Consider the following 16,500-nt stretch of genomic DNA (forward strand, 5'->3'; position numbering starts at 1 on the left):
TCTCTCTCTCTCTCTCTGCTCTAACCATCTCTCATCTCTCTTCTGTAGAGTCTTAAGGACAGCCCTCTTCCTTCACTCTTCCTCCATTGTAGAAGTGTGTTTTGTAAGTCATTCCTCTCCTGTCTTTTGGCTTTTTCCACCTTCCAAGCTGTCACTCCTGTCTCACCGCCCGCCCCCGACAATCCCTCACTAACCTTCCTCACACTGCAAGGTCGAGCCTCGTTGAATGTTTTTGGGGGTTGGCGCCCTGTTTGCACACGGCTCTGCAGGAATATGGAGTACTTTCACCGGTTATCCACCTTTTTATCTGCACGAGAGGAACTCGAGTGCTGTGTGTGTGTGTGTTTTAGTGTCTTCAGGGTGTCCGCAAGCTGGTAAAAGTCTAAATAATGCGAGGTTGTGTTTACATCTGAGCGGGGTATAAAATGCTGTTTAATAGAGAGCCGCTGCTCCACCAGCCTGTGTGTGACTCAGTGTCATCTCTCATTCAGGTCTTCTTTTATCTAACTATAAGCAGGTGGTTGCTTTACAATATTTTCAAATCTGTCCTAAAACAACAGTCAGGTGTGTATGGACGCCATGTTGGTTTATCTGTAGCTAAAATGAAACGTCAGGTCGTTAATTTAGGAAAAATAATGCAAGTATCTTTAAGTTTTTAGTCTTTTTAGTACAAAATTCCCTTTTTGTGTTTCCCTGAAGTTTCCAGAGAGAAAGTTTGTACTAAAGAGACTCTTTGGAAGATATCCAACAGATTTCTCACACACACACACACACACACACACACACACACACTGCTGAAACCTCATATTCAGTGTACACCTGACTGTTTGAACAAAGATTCATTCGTTAGCATCCAGCAGGTGCTGTTAATGAGGATTAAATGAAACGTGTTAAATTATTATGGTAGTGTTTGTGTCTCCTTTTTAAACTGAGGTGATGCGATCCTTTAGAGAAACGCTCTGATCCTGTGCAGTTGTAGTTCTTGGTGATCTATTTAATAAGATTTTCTAAGAGTCCTGGAACAGAAACCGACAGTTCAGGTTTCACTTCAGCTCTCTCTATAAAATACAAAGCTACCTGTGAGTCGATGATTCACGTTTAATTGGGGAATGTGATCAGAAACATGAGTCATCTTTTTCCACTGAGATCTGACTCAAGCATCAGGGTTAACACGGCTCATGGAAACACTTGGAATTTGGTTAAAATGTCCAAATATCCTTGAAAATGTTATTTCATCCCTTCCCTCAGTTCCTCCTCAGATGTATTTTAGTTTGAAAACACTTTCTAAGTCTTCTGTTGAGCTAATAGATGCAATTTATGTCAAATAAAATAAATTCTTCTCAATTTGAACTGGGCTGTGACCAAAGTCGGGTTAAAGTTAGAGGAAAAATGGGTTAAATGTGTCATCACTTGGCCTACAGGTTCATTAAAGTCGCAGTTTATGAGAAAGTGCTGTCCTGTATTGATGGATGCACGATATGGATTTAGTTCCCAGCCAACACAATAACCGATAATCACCTGTTTCTCACTGCGGAAACTGATAAGATAACTTTTTGTATCTTTAAAAATAAGTTCATAACCTGTAGTTTTTACACACCTGACGGTAAGAAACAACAAGCTCTGACTCTTCAAGTGTTTATGTTTTTTATTAAACTTTATAGAACAAAAAAACGATCACTATACTATAATTTAATTATCCAGATTTTTAAAAAATCACAGATTTCCCATTGTTGGTCGATAATTCATGAATCTCTAACCCGTGTTGTCAAGAAAACACCTGTAAAAGGATTGATTAAACCGAGGGAACCCTGCTCCTGGAACAGATTTCACCTCCGCTCTACCTGTGAGTCGATGATTCACATTTAATTGGGGAATGTGATCAGAAACATGAGTCATCTTTTTCCACTGTGACGGATAAAGAACTCAACTCTAGGACTCTTTTAATCACAGCACTTGCGGACACCCTCCAACCGTGCACGTTAGCGCCACCGAACACAGCCCGCTGAGGGCGTTTGGAAACACAGGTTTGGAATAAAAACAACGTGTGAACGCAGCTTATTGAAGTGTGAAATAACGGACAGAAACTGCAGTAACAGCATGCGAGGCCGCTGCTCCGTCTCCCGTGGCTTTCTCACATCCCCGTTAGCTGCGGTGCTAATGAGCACTGTTACGGTTTCTATTTTAATCATGAAGGACTCTCAAAGCCTTTTGTTATTTGTGCCTCTTAATTCTTCATTACACGGATGGCTGTGCCGTCTCTATGGTAACCTTTCTAAGCAACCAGTCGTACAGGTTCACGAGGCATTTTTACCCCCCCTTTGGTAAATCTGACCAAGGCGCTGTGGATTAACTCTTGCTCTCCAGACTGCATGTCGACACAGTCTCTGCAGGAGGCTTTTTAAATGTCGGGGGTTTATTTTGGAGCATGACGGACTGACGGACGCATTTCTGAGCTGATCCTGATGGTCGAACGCTCGTCTTTCAGTGGTCTACAACGCGACAAAGTTTCAGTTTGAGTCCAGATAATGAGCATAAATCATCAGATGACAGCTCAGATCTTTCTCTTATTGCATGTGGTGGTGGTTGAACAAAATGAATATCCTGTGTTAGACGGAGGAGAATCTGATCTTCTTAATGTTTGAAATTAGAGCTGTCGGCTATTAAATTAATCTCCACTGTTGTGATAAGTGATTAATCATTTTAAGTCGTTTTTTTAATGAAACAATGTTCAAATTCTCCGATTTCAGCTTCTCAAATGTGAATATTTTCTGCTTTCTTTAGTCTATAACAGTAAACTGAATATATTTTTATGTTGAGGATTAAACAAAACATTTGAGGACGTCAGTTTGGGCTTTTGGGAAACAGTTTTCACCATTTACTGACATTTCATTCACAGATTAATCGAGAAACTGAACGACTGATTAAAAATAACTTTAATATTCAGCCCTAGTTTGGCGTAACGGTCGTCAACATGACAGTTTGTCGAAGCCAGCGGAGGTCACGTAAAGCAAGTTGAGCTGCTCACATTGGCGGTGCAGTTTCAACTCGTATTTCAGTTTCTGAAACAGATTTTAGGAGAGAAAATAGTCAACGCAGTAACAGAATCTGGATCATTATCTGATCAGCACAGACCCGTAAGCTCTGTCCGTTATATAAACAGTCAGTAGTTCAGTTTTGCCAATTCTGTACTTAACACTAAAACTATAAAACATGTAGCAGTTAAGTTTACAATTTTTGGGTGATAGGAAAATATATACTGGACATTACTGGTAGAATAATCCGGATAATTCATAATATAAATTTCCCATTATCGATTATTATCATTCATCCCTGCTGGTTGTTTAGGAAGCGCTTGATTGATCCACAGCAGAGTTTTACTACAAGTCGAGCATTTTAAACATCAATATCTCAGACGATTGGGTTCGTTTAATCTTGGGAAGCCAAAAATCGTGACGTGATCCCGTCGACTTCCCGGCGAGGTCAAGAAACCACATTTAGCATTTAAAAAAAAAAAAAAAAAGTGTGCAGAGATAACAACAGCAACATCCCATAATTGCTCCTCCCGTGTTTTCTGTCGTTATCTCAGGTGAAGAACAGAACAAAGAAGCACTGCAAGATGCGGAGGAAGAGACCCAGTGAGACTGAACAACACAAGACAAGCCCTCCTCCTCCTCCTCCTCCTCTTCCTCCTCTTCTTTCTCTCCTCCCAGCACTCGCTCCTGTCCCCAGCCACAACTGGGTTTATACCGCAGCCCACACTCTTTCTCTACCTTCTCCTCCATTTCTTACCCATCTGTCTCACCTTTTCTCCCCCCCCCTCCCTCGTATGCACGTCATCTCCCAGCGCCCCCACTCGGGCCTCCGTTCCCACTCCCACCCTCACCCTCTCACCCCCTCCCTCGGGGGTTTTACCTTATGTTTTTTTTTTTTTTTTGATGACTCATTTTTGCAAGCCTGTACCCTTTAAAAAAAAAAAAGGTTCATGTCCTCTTTTACTGTCTTTATTTTTATTTTTTTTTGCTGTATCATCTGTTGCCAAGTACGCTTGCCTGTATTTGTAACACACACACTTACACACACACACACACACACATATGCAAGAGTTTATTTAAAGATACTTTGCTGGGTTTTTTTGTTGTTTTTTTCCTGTGTGTATGTGTGTTTCTGAACAATATCGTGTCCGTGCTTCTGTCGGGTCGGTTTTGGAAGAACAACAGCAGTGATGGAAGGTTTAAAAAGGGATGCGTTAAAGCTTTTAGGACAAACTATAAGTGCCCTCTTTTACTTTGTGGTTACCAAACCTGCTCCTTCAACACATCAATAGGTTGTTTTTTTGTTTTTTAAATAACAAACAGCAGACTGTCCCCCCTCCCTCCCTCCATCCCCCCCTCATCCGTTCCCCGAGCATTCCACTCTTAACTCTATTTTCTTGTCCCACTTCGCCGGAACCAATATGTGTGCTGCGGGAGGCTGGTAGCGTTGTTTGCTAATGGAAGATAGTGTAGGTAATTGGCTGTTTTGAGCAGACAAAGAACTCTGTGGTGTTGTGTGGTGTGTGGGGGAGGGGGAATGCCAACACTCTTTGATTGTAAGTAATGCGTTCTTGCATTGGGCACTAATAAAAAAAGAAAACAAACTTAAAAAAAAAAAAAAAAAGAAACGCAACATTTGGAAATATGGAGGCCTTGGCTGTATCTTTACTTCCCCTGATCTTTCAGGTTTCCCTCATCTCGACTCGTCTCCTCGTCTTTTCCTCTCGTTTTTTCCTCTCTTCCTTCTGCAGTGTAACGTGAATCCGATTTGTACTATCTGGATGTTCTTTCCCACCCGGAGCACAAGTACCATTCTGTATTCTTACTGAAATCACAGCATGGAATTAACATTAAACTCAAATGAGATAACTTTTAAATGTGTTTTTTTAATTTCTTTTGTGGTTTGAGATGTTTTTAATGGGTTTCATCACTATTTTGAGGGCAGTGTAGGCTCACAGCACAGGAAAGATTCCTGTTGGAGCTAGCTGGAGGGGGGATTGAATGCAGGTGCATTCCTGCATTTATTCTTTTAACAGGGTTTCCCACACATCCTGGAAAACCTGGAAAATTAGAGACTAGTTTTCCATTTATGGAAACGCCTAGAAATGGATTAAAATGACCCAAAAATCCTGGAAATAATCTGTTGTGGTAAATTTTAATCATATTTAACCCTGAGCTGTGGCCAAATTAATGTAAGTTAGAGTTCATTAGACCTTTTTCACATCAGCTATTTTTGACATGAAATAGTCGGGTAAACACAGGTGTAAAAATTATATTAAGGTTCTGTTCCACTCAGCTCAAACAGTCGGGGAGCACTGGAAAGGTTCTGCTACACTAAATGGAATGAAGCCTTAATGTTTGTTTACCTGACCATTTCATGTCAGAGTGGCTGCTGTGAAAAAGGTCTATGCAGATCTATGACTGACAACAGTTTATGAGCGACTGCCGTCATTTATTGTGTTTATAAATGATTTCTTAAACCAGCTGGAACCCCACTTCTCAGATCCTTTAAGTAAAAGTATTAATACCCAATGTAAAAAAATACTCTTACAAGTAAAAGTACAAAGTATTGTAAGCAATCTCTGCAGTTTTCAGTTGTTTTATTTCTTTATTTAATCAGAATCAGTATTTTTATATGAACTAAAAGGTATATGTTTATCAATTCTTTAGGAAAAGACTTTGAGCTACAAGTAAACACAATCACGAGGCACAAAGTTGTTGCTTCATTAACCAATCAATTGATTATATTTTTTTAAAATCTAATGGAGGTTTGAACTTTTATATTTGTGTAGTCTATTTTAGCAGCTTCTACGGCATTTCTCCAAACTTAATTAATTTAAATCTGAATGAATCTTTACACAAATGTTACCACTCAAGTTGAGTTGAACTTAATTTACCTGTAAAAACAGCCGATTTAAGATTAAAATAACTTTAAATTATAATTACAGCAGTAATTGTAACCAACTTTATGTGAGTAACATCAAATATTTGCATTTTGGGGGTTTATTAAGAATTATTTGGATTGATTTATTTAAAGTTAATGAGTCAAACTGGAATTAAATCACCAAATACTTCAAATACTGCACGAATTTAAGGTAATTAAAACAACTGAGTTACTCCAACAGAGGATGATTAAGTTATATTAACTTAATTTATTAAAATATGCTGTTTTACAGTTAAATAAAAGGGAGTTATTTACAGGATTAAAACCATCTCTTATCTTACAGCTGCCAGTTTATTATCATAATGAAATAAAATGATTTAACTCACCATTATTTTGTCTTTTAAAGCATAAAAAGTCTTCCAGCTGTAAAAAAAAAAAATTTTAAAAATTGAATTTTGCTTCATGAAAATCAAGTTTTTCTTTAAAAAACATTTCTGATGCTAAAAATGTTCACAGAAAGTAATCAAGTTACTTTTATACTGTGATGCTTAAGATTAAGTTACCTTTACACTGACTCCACGGGGCACTGAGTATTTGCCCCCCCCTGTGGTTTAACCTTAATGATGAAGGTGAAGGTGGAACATGAGCTTTTGTTATTATTAAAGACCACATGGTGTTTAACATCCATCCAGGTTAAAGCAGATTACGTGTTTATATATTTAATTCCTTTATTTATATTATTATATTTTCTTCATCGCTGTGTTTGCACATTAAATTAGAGCCGAATCAATCTGTCGATCATTTTCTAGATTAATCGATTAGTTGTTTGGTCCAGAAAAGTGTTTTTAGCCCAATATGACCAAAAACATATTCAGTTTACTATAAAAGAAGATGAAAGAAACTATTATTCACATTTAAGAATCTAAAATCTGAGAATTTTGACACTTTTTCTTTAAAAATGACTCAAACAAATATATTATCAAAATAACTGATTGATTAATGAACTGTTTTTGGTGGCTGTAATCATTCCTCCTGTCTGTCCTCAGGGGCGTATCTACAGAAATATTCATTGGGTGGCAGAAATATATTCTCATTTAATCAAAAACAATCATATTTATTAATATTTTGCCTGAAAAAAAAAACCCAAATGAAGATATTTTAACTAAAAAACAATCTATTTTGTATTGTATTGATTTTTAGTAAAGTGCTTTTAATGTGTTAGATTTGATACCAAAATGGCTGAACAGAGATTCCTTTCTAACATGATTCTGATATTCAAGATTCTTATTATTTTTGGTTTATTTGACAGGAACAGATAGAGTAAATATAGGTTTGAAACGGCTATCTAATGCAGGTATCAACATTTTTATAGCAACAACCGTCCATAGAAGGGCTTAAATAAGAGGTTAAAACAGGAAGGTAAAAAAAGAACACAAAAAACACATAAAACACAGAATAATTTGGTAGCTATCTTAAAAGTAATAAAGTTATTGTCCTTTTTTTGGTATAAAATTCCCTCTTTGTGTCCATAATTAGTGTAAATTGTGTTAAAATAAACAAAACTGCTCTTTAAAGTTTGAGATTATGTGAGTTTTTAAGGAAAAAACAAATGAAAAGTTGGATTTCATTATCAATAAAATGATCAAATAACTTACTTTGTCTGGTGTGATCAACGTAAGCAAAACTAATTGTAGTATACCGGCGACATTTGAATTATTTGAGCAGTAAAATAAAAGAAGTAAACACGTCATACCTGTTCCATTCACTTTCAGTCCGGTCGCCTAATGATGATGAGAATGAAGAGCATCTTGGGAAATGAAGTGAAATTCAACAATGTAATAAATCTTGTAATTACCACCTGTGTTCAGCTAACTGTTACCTCACGCAGTGATTTTAGGTTAAACATTAAAGATCTTCAAGGTCAGATGACAAAGTAACGCCCGCTTTAAAGGAACACCTTAATATTTTCAGGAAATACAATAAATTCAGGAGGGTTTTTGGTCACCAGACGAGAAGATCGATACCACTTCAATGTCCGCAACCAGCAGTCGGTTAGCTTAGCTTAGCATTACTGGAAGCAGGGTGAAGCAGCTAGCCTGGCTCTGTCTGAAAGTAAAGAAAATCCTCCAACAAGCAGCTTTAAATCTCACAAATTAACATGTTATATCTGTTGATTATTTCCAGTTACAATTCACCTTTTTCACAGCAGACATTTTGACATGAAATAATAGGGTAAACACCTGTTAGAAGTGATACTGTCTTCCTGCTCCTTTACGTATGCTATGTGCTAGCCTTGTCTATGTTGAAAAGACAACCAGACTTTTAAGATGGGTAAAAGATAAAAACAGTAGCTAAATACTTAACATTAGCTAACTTAAGATGTGACTATATATTTACATGTCGCTTTTATCTTTTAACCATCTTCAAATCTTTGGTTAGCTAATAGATGAAAGCTAATAGCTAATAATAAAAGTTAGCTAATAGCTAAAAGATAAAAGTGATATATATACACACCAAAAAGGGGCGGGGCTTAGGAAGGGTCAACTTTTAACCATCTTCAAAATTTGTAATGTTAACTAATTAGCTTCTGTTTTGTTAACATTAGCTACCAGATGTAACTAGCCAGCTAACAATTAATGTAATTACTAGCTAGCTAATCTTAGCTAGTGTTTTTCTCTGTAGCAAAAAACTAGCTAACTAACCACCTAGCTAGCCAGCTAGCATTAGCTATATATGTCCCTTTATATCATCTTAAAAATTTGGTTTTCTTTTCAACATAGATTAGCCTAGCACATAGCATATCTAAGTAAAGTTGACCGATGCTTGCTGACCTGTTATTAGAGGACATACCAAAAAGGGGCGGGGCTTAGGAAGGGAGGTCTTGGGCACCAAGAGGAAGTTACTTACTTTTACATCAGCATTCATCTTTTGAAGACCATAAATATCAGTTAGGTGATTAGATAACTAGTGAACTAGTTACTACTAGTTTACTAGTTACTAGTTAACATTAATGTTAGCAAAACAGAAGTTAACTTTAGGTCACATTAGCTAGCTATCTTTTAACCAAATTCAAAACTTGTAATGGTAACTTATTGGCTTCTGTTTTGCTAACATAGGCTATCAAATAATTAGGTGGTTAATCGGCTAGTTTTTTGCTACAGAGAAAAACACTAGCAAGATTAACTAGCTAATAATTACACTAACTATTAGCTGGCAGGTTACATCTGGTAGCAAATGTTAGCATAACAGAAGCAAATTATTGATGTCTAGCTAGTAAGCTAGCATTTTGCTAAAATTAACTAAATAAAGATGCAAATATATTTCACTTTTATCTTTTAACCATCTTCAAAATGTGGTTATCTTTATATCTAAGTAAAGTTGACTGATGCTTACTCAACTGGTATTAGGGGACATACCAAAAAGGGGCGGGGCTTAAAGGGTCAACTGTAAATAGCAAATCAGTGGAAGTTAATTGTTTTTTTTCCACCAGAATTCATAAATAAAATAAAGCTTTATGACAATCTGCCACTATTGACACATTTTTTTTTGTTAACATCAAAATAACGACACAGTGAAGATTTGCAATTTGAAATTTGTTTTTACTTAAAAAAGATCAAAATAAAGATAAAATAAGACGCCATTATTACACTTCAGCTCTAAGGACGGTATGGCAGGACAACAAAAAAAAAAAGAAGGCATGACCTGAAATATTTCAGCTGGTTTCTTCGTCCAACCAAAACCAGATGAGGAGGGCGGCGGTTGCTGATGAAGATGCGGCGTCTTGTATCCTATTGCAGGTTGTCCCCTCCCATTTTTGTCCCCAAAAAAACAAACAAACAAACACACAAACAAACAAAAACAAGTGAGCGAATACATGTCTGCTACAGTGTGTACAGCCTCCCCCCTGCAGGATCCACAGTGTTTGAATTAAAGGGGGAATAAAGGGGGCCACTAATCATTGTCCAACATATCAACACTTCAAATAACACATAGCGAGAAGGAATTTATTTATTTATTAATAGTTTTTTTGTTGTTTTTCCCAAATTTCGCATCCTCGTTTTTTTATGGGGGGGGGGGATCTCTCTCTCTCCACACACACACACACACACACACACATATCTAAAAGGGTCTACCCAGATAGTTTTGACTGTCGACGTTTTAAAACCAGGAGACAAACAGTTTTTTTGTTGTTGTTTTTTTTTAAATTTCTCAGTACAAAAAATAGAATCAAAGAATGAAAAAAATAGTTTATTATTCTGACTGCAGAAACTTGATTTATTATTTTATTATAAAGCTCTACTTGGAGCGACTGGTCTGGGTCTAACGTCTGCACAGTGAGGGTTGTGGTTTCTTAAGGATTGGGGGTGGAGCTACTTTAAAACATTCATCGTTGAGTATATTAATGAATTTGTATGTCACAGGTATCAGAGTATTTCGGGCAGTCGATACCCCTTCACATTAAGAGTTTTTTTTATTCTGAAATGTTCCTATATAATACAGTTTTTATTCAACACAAATCTCTTCCATCTTTTTTTTTTGTCATTATTGCGATGAATTAAAATCTTTATAATGATTTACAAAAACAAAAACAAAAAAAAGTCCACTACAGTATGTACATCTGTTTTAAAAAGCAAGCATGTTTTACACAGTTGTCCCTTTTTTTATGTACAGCTAAAATTCTTCATTTTGTTTTTCACTGAATATACATATTTACTTATTTTCACAGTTTCCTATGTTTTGCTCATATATTCAATATCAATAGATTTTATTTATTTTTATAATCCTCATTGTTATTATGAATACAAATATTATTCGTCGTCGTCTCCACAATAGCGCCGAGCTACAACTCTCCCAGCGTCGCTCGTTGATATCTAGTGAGATCGTCGTCTCTCTCGAACGCCACCGGCAAAAAAACACAGTTTTGTTTTTTTTAAAACAATCTTGATTGTGGTTCAGTTTTTCTTTTTGCCAAATTCACAGCAAATCCCCAACAACAACAACAACAACAACAAAAAAAACAAAAAAAATGCACAGTTCAGTTTCAAGTTTACAGTTTTCTGGTCTTCGTCTTTTTTTTTATTATCATATATTATGATATTATTCCATCCTCGCCATTTCCAGGTTCCTCTTCCGACGCCGCAGCGGTAAAAAGGTGGCTCCCGGCGAGATTCCCCCAGTTTACCCTTTTTGATTCGAACTCCCACGTGGCCACACAAATCGAGATTGTTTTTTTCCCACGTGTTTCTGAGATGAAGAAGTCATCGAGCCACAACAGGAAGTCATGACCTCTAACAGTTGGCGAGGAGAAGGGGCAGGGAGAAGGGGTGGTTGGGGGGGGTTTGTTGTTGTTTGCGTCCTCCGTCGGTCCCGTCTCACCCCCCACTGGAGGTGACCTGTTGGGTGTGCGAATCCTGTTTCTTTGTGATTAGTTTCTAGGTTTTGTTTCGTGGGCGGTGTGTATGTGTGATTATTGTTTTTGTTGTTTTTTGTTCTCTTGTTATTGGCAATAAGGCACTTGAGAGGTTTTTGGTTTTCACGGGAGCTCAGAGGAGACCAGGGCGAGGCCGGAGCTCTGGCGGAGGGGAGGCCCGGTGTGGACGGCCTTGGGACAGTCGGGTGTCAGCACCCGTCCGTTCTCCCCGACGCTGCCTGTGATGGACAGACGCGCCTTGTTCCTCATGGCTTCTGTAAATGTTAGCTGGGGAAGGAAGATAAAGAAACAGGGTTTGTGTGCGGAGCAGGTGGAAGTTAGAACAGTTGCAGATTGGAGTTTTAGTTCAGAGATGGTTAGGATATTAAACAACAAACATCTCAAAACTAGACCACAACAGCTCCCATTTAAGCAACTTTTACCTGCTATGATTACACTGTACTCATCAAAGAAATACATGAGAGCATGCGTCACTTTCTCGTCTTCAGAACGACCATTTTGTGTGAAATAAGTGCTGAGTGGTACTGTGCCTAAAAGTCTTCTGCGTCGCATTTCGCACATCAAACAATAAAAAAGACCTGACCTGACATTCTTTACTTCCCCAAAGTGCGAATGAGAGTAAAAGAAAAGATCTATAGCTTTAGGTGATCCACAGAGGATAAAAATGTTGAACCGAATTGTCAAACACTTCATCACAGGTTAGTTAATGAAGTTACTGAGTGTCAGTAGATTGAAGAGAATCAGTAAAGAGTCTCAGTGATGATTCTACCTTAAAACAGCCGTTTTTTAAATGGAGTTTGGTTTGACGATGTGGAGCAGTGGGTCTTTTAACCTTAATAATTCACATAAACTGAGCTGATCTACCGTCTAATAATGACCTTGTAAACACGCATAAAGTGAAACAGGAATGGATGATAAAAATTGACAACCCTAACCCTAACTCCTCGGCTCCCGGTAGAAACCTCCTGAACCATGAACACTGAAGGAATCCTAACCGGGAACAACATCTCGACGTCATCAAACTTCGTCTTTTGTTATTGTTTTGATGTGAGAGGCAGAAATTACACAGTATATATTTAACACAACATTACAAGATGAATAAAAACACAGTGTCTGCCCAGTTTAACACGTCCAATAGCCACTGCGACCAGTGGGTTGAGTAAGAACTAAAACTCCAATGTGCTTCAACATTACAAACAACAGGTAGAACAATGCAGTACAGATGTACAGTTAAATATATATATATATATATATATACACAGTAGTGTAGCAGAAAACACCTTTCATAGCCATTCAGTACAGTCTCAAGCCAGCTCCAGACTACATGTAAATCCATTAACGACAGAATTATTACACAGTGAGTGATAGTTGCAGGCAGTGGGGGACAGGGAAGCTGACTAAGCAACAGTCAAGCTAATGAAGAGTTTGCGCTGAAGTGCTGATGGGGGACACATAACCACGTTGGACAGATATGCACCGAGCGTGAACAGATATCTGAAAGTCTAATGGTCAAGCGGGCCTAGGGGGAAATATCCGCAGAAAAAAAAACAGCTCACATCAATAAAATCAGCTCAGCTCGAGGGACACTTCACTTACGTTCACCCTCACACATGTACGTCGTTTAAATATGGCTTTATTATATAGGTGCTTCCTCCGTATGTGTGTGTGTGTGTGTGCGTGCTTGAGGCTGGTTTTCTCATTAAACGTTTGTTTTGTACGTTTATTGTAACTGACAGATGTGAGATATCCCTGAGCTACAGCATGTACTGTTCAGGTTTTTGTATGTGAGCGTGAACGTTTGATGGTTTCGCGATGGGAAAACAAAGGCGGTTGGTGCTTCAGAGGTTCAGAGACTCAGAGACTACATGGACGAAATGTACTGGATGAAATGTCCTCACAAGGGTTAGACGTGTGTACAAGTACAAAGACATTGGTCCTCATTTAACTCGCTTTTCCTACCTGTTAACCCGTAAATGGTTTCAGATATTTTTACAGGCTGTAATATTTAAAAAGAAAAATCCTCATTATGTCAAAATCCCAAAATGTCACAACCTGAATAAAACTACTGGTCTTGGGGGTAAAAGTTGAATTTTTTGTTGAAAAAAAAAAACTCTGAAAGTCAGGCATTAAATGTCTGTCTGCTGGAGAATACAAACGAAATTAAATTGTTATATTTTTTGATAAACAGCCACGTTCTGCATTAGAAAACAACTGAAGAGCAAACAGAACAATGCATTTGTGAAAAAAAGAAGCTGTTTAAGTATGAATGGTTGTTAAAAATACAGAGAATTGTATTAAAAGTTCCTAAAAAAATATCAGGAAAACTCATCTCTGATCAATACTAGCAGGACATAATCTGCTTAAAATCGCTTGTTTACACAAACTTCCTGCAGTTATTGTGTTCACTGTCCAGTTTATCAGTTGTTCTCTACTTTTACTGTTATACAACATACATATGTTAAAAATATAATATCACAAAAGGGTCCCTTAAGGAACCGCTGGTATAGTTACATATAAGGCATTCAGATTTTTTTTTTACTTTTTTAATACAAAATATGAAAGAAAGTAGCTAATAAATTGTTTAAAGTTGGCACATGAACTATTTAAAAGTAATACAAATGTTAAACCCTAAAATGGGCAATTTATTCTGGGAGATACAGTGTGTAAATTGGAAAATAAAGATCATATTTTGGAATATTTTAGCTTACATACTCTAGAAAACAGCAATTAATTAGTTTTCTATGTTAAATTAGCAGCGTTTTGACTTTAAACGACCTAATCTCACTAAATTTTGCACTTTTCTCACATTTAATCTTCAAAAAGTTTCATGGCGCGTTTCTTCGACATTCCAGAATTCCTCCGAACCCTGGACGGTGAACATTATCTCCTCGCCGAGGTTCAGAGTGCGGGTGATACATTTCAGATTTTGGCAGGAAAACGGGTCACACGGTTAGCTCGCTTGATAAATGAGGGCCAACGTCTGCAGCCACACAAGCTGCGAAGCAGTTAAGAGGCGACGTCATGTCTGAGGATGACTCATCACTTCCGGTCACACTGAGAATTATAAAACAATAAAAAAAAAAGCTCAAAACGCAGACCAGGACGTCACATGACCACATACTGAGCAGACAGAGAAGTGGGAAGCATTTTGCCACTGGTCACGACAGTCACTCAGCATGGGCAAAGCTAGCACGGGGGTGGGGGGGGAGAAGGTGTCACTTACAGTCTGTGCGGGGAGATAGCGAGGGGTTGTTAGCAAAGGCTTCTACGAAAACCCCCAACTACATCTTATCAGCTTCCCCATCGCTGCCATACCCAGTGAAACCCTCGCTAAACTCGGCTAAGTTGGGGATGCTTTGGCTGGGCCTCGGGCTTTGGTTCTGGCTAGGCTCGGGGCTATGGCGGGGGCTGCCTGTCTGGCAGGGGTAGCAGTGGTGGCGGGGAGGGTGGTGGTAATGGGGGGACTGGGATTGGGCCTCCACCTTCATTCTCTTGGCCTCGTTGCGTGACTTGTAGCAGAATTCAATGAGTGCCACCAGCATGGCCAGGCCCAGGCCCCCGACGAGGATGTAGAAGACCCCCGCCACGTTGCTCAGACTGAGGGCCTGGGACGACTTGTCCTGTAGCCGGCGGTTGAGGGGGGGGGGGAGGAAGAAAAAGACAAAAGTCAGCGCTAGTTTTAGCAGCAGCAACATTTATACACAAATATCTCACATCATGCACACTCACACACTCACAACACGTATTATTGATCTACGCTGCCGCTATCCTCTCAGGCGACTGCTGCACGGCTGTACGAAGCCACGCTAGCAGGAATAATCTCTGCATTTAAAGCTGCAGCAGGTTATCTTTATAAGCATATTTGTTGTCTTATTCGCTAAAACTTTCACTATATCCTGACAGTAGAACATGAGACGGATAATCGGGGGGAAAATCAGGTTCCTTCTCGTTTTAGTGCCCCGAATGGCATTTGCAAGAATCCACCGGGCCCCGAATGAGAACAACCAATCAAAGCAAAGGAAGTTGTGTCCCAAAGCATCAAATACAGACACTTTGGGACTCAACAATCAACTATCTTCAAGCCTTCAACCCAAAGCATTTTTTTATATCTTTCTCAGTTCTGATTGGTTGTTTTCATTCGAGCCCGGTGGATTCTTTCAAATGCCATTCAGGCACTAGGAGGAGCCGGAGGAACCTGATTTTTTACAGATTATCTGTCTCATGTTCTACTGTCAGGATATAGTGAAAGTTTTACTACTGCAGCTTTAAAGGCTCATTTAAACTAAATTACATTAAATATGTTTCCTCATTTACCTTCAGTGCTGCAAGACATGCAGATAGTTTTGGTTTTGAAATGAAGATAACTGGAATTACATTTGTGGCCAAAAATGATGAAGGCCCCCTTTTACGTAATGGAAATATTGAGGTTTCTTATTATTATAAGATATATCATTATTTTGAGCTATTAAGTCAATATTTTGAAATACCGAGTCACTATTTTAAGATAAGTCATTATTGTAAGATATTAAGTCATTATTTTAAGATACTATGTCATTATTTCGAGATTTGATGTCATTATTATAAGATAATAAGTCATTATTATAAGATATGTCAATATTTTGAAATACAAAGTCACTATTTTAAGATAAATCATTATTATAAGATAATAAGTCATTATTTGGGATATTAAGTTCCATTATTATGAGAAAGTTTCGTCATTATAACAAAACTTTATTTACAAATTTAACTCATTGGCCGGTAATAAGCTTCCATATTGAAGGAGCTTAAACAATCTTGGTACAGTAGAGATACGCTCTCTCACATAGAACGCTGATCTATGATTATTCTAAAGCGACCGAGGACACAGTTCCTGGAGCAGATGCTGCTGCCGATGATCCCAAAACTTCAATTAAAATTATCTGCACGGCTAAAACACAGAACTGGAGGCAAATGAGAAAACATGTCAGGGTTTTATTTATTAAGATTCGAATGAACTCGCCTTTAAAAGTTTCCCTCCGTGTTTCGACAGTCACCTTTTAACCCCCCTGTTCTTTAAACTCAAACATATACATCTGATCTCTCTGAGCTCCGACTCTCGCTCCTTTCCTCCCATTTATCCCCCCCCCCCCAGTTCAGGTGGCGTTCAGCTTATT

At 38.1% G+C, this 16,500-nt stretch overlaps 2 protein-coding genes across 3 annotated transcripts in view; one reads left to right on the forward strand and one right to left on the reverse strand.

The window, feature by feature from the left end:
* LOC118331317 (14-3-3 protein epsilon-like) overlaps nt 1–4,348 on the forward strand; it is a 12,036-nt gene extending 7,688 nt beyond the window's left edge. The window contains exons 6-7 of one of the 2 annotated variants that reach the window (XM_035666159.1): nt 49–103; nt 3,587–4,085. In XM_035666159.1, coding sequence (XP_035522052.1) covers nt 49–56 — 8 coding nt within the window. In that variant the 3' untranslated portion in view covers nt 57–103; nt 3,587–4,085. Of the gene's footprint in view, nt 1–48; nt 104–3,586 lie in introns of both variants that reach the window. The other variant, XM_035666158.1, reaches the window with a different exon arrangement.
* A 5,169-nt stretch (nt 4,349–9,517) lies between these two features.
* The window catches only part of LOC118331881 (glutamate receptor 4-like), a gene marked incomplete at its 5' end in the record, with an annotated part of 117,260 nt that continues 110,277 nt past the window's right edge, over nt 9,518–16,500 (reverse strand). Inside the window, 2 exon segments of the mRNA XM_035666971.1 lie at nt 9,518–11,614; nt 14,830–14,967. Coding sequence (XP_035522864.1) covers nt 11,450–11,614; nt 14,830–14,967 — 303 coding nt within the window.

The sequence above is a fragment of the Morone saxatilis genome, unplaced genomic scaffold, assembly GCF_004916995.1.
Source record: "Morone saxatilis isolate NCDOM2014 unplaced genomic scaffold, NCSU_SB_2.0 Contig20, whole genome shotgun sequence".
Taxonomy (NCBI): domain Eukaryota; kingdom Metazoa; phylum Chordata; class Actinopteri; family Moronidae; genus Morone; species Morone saxatilis.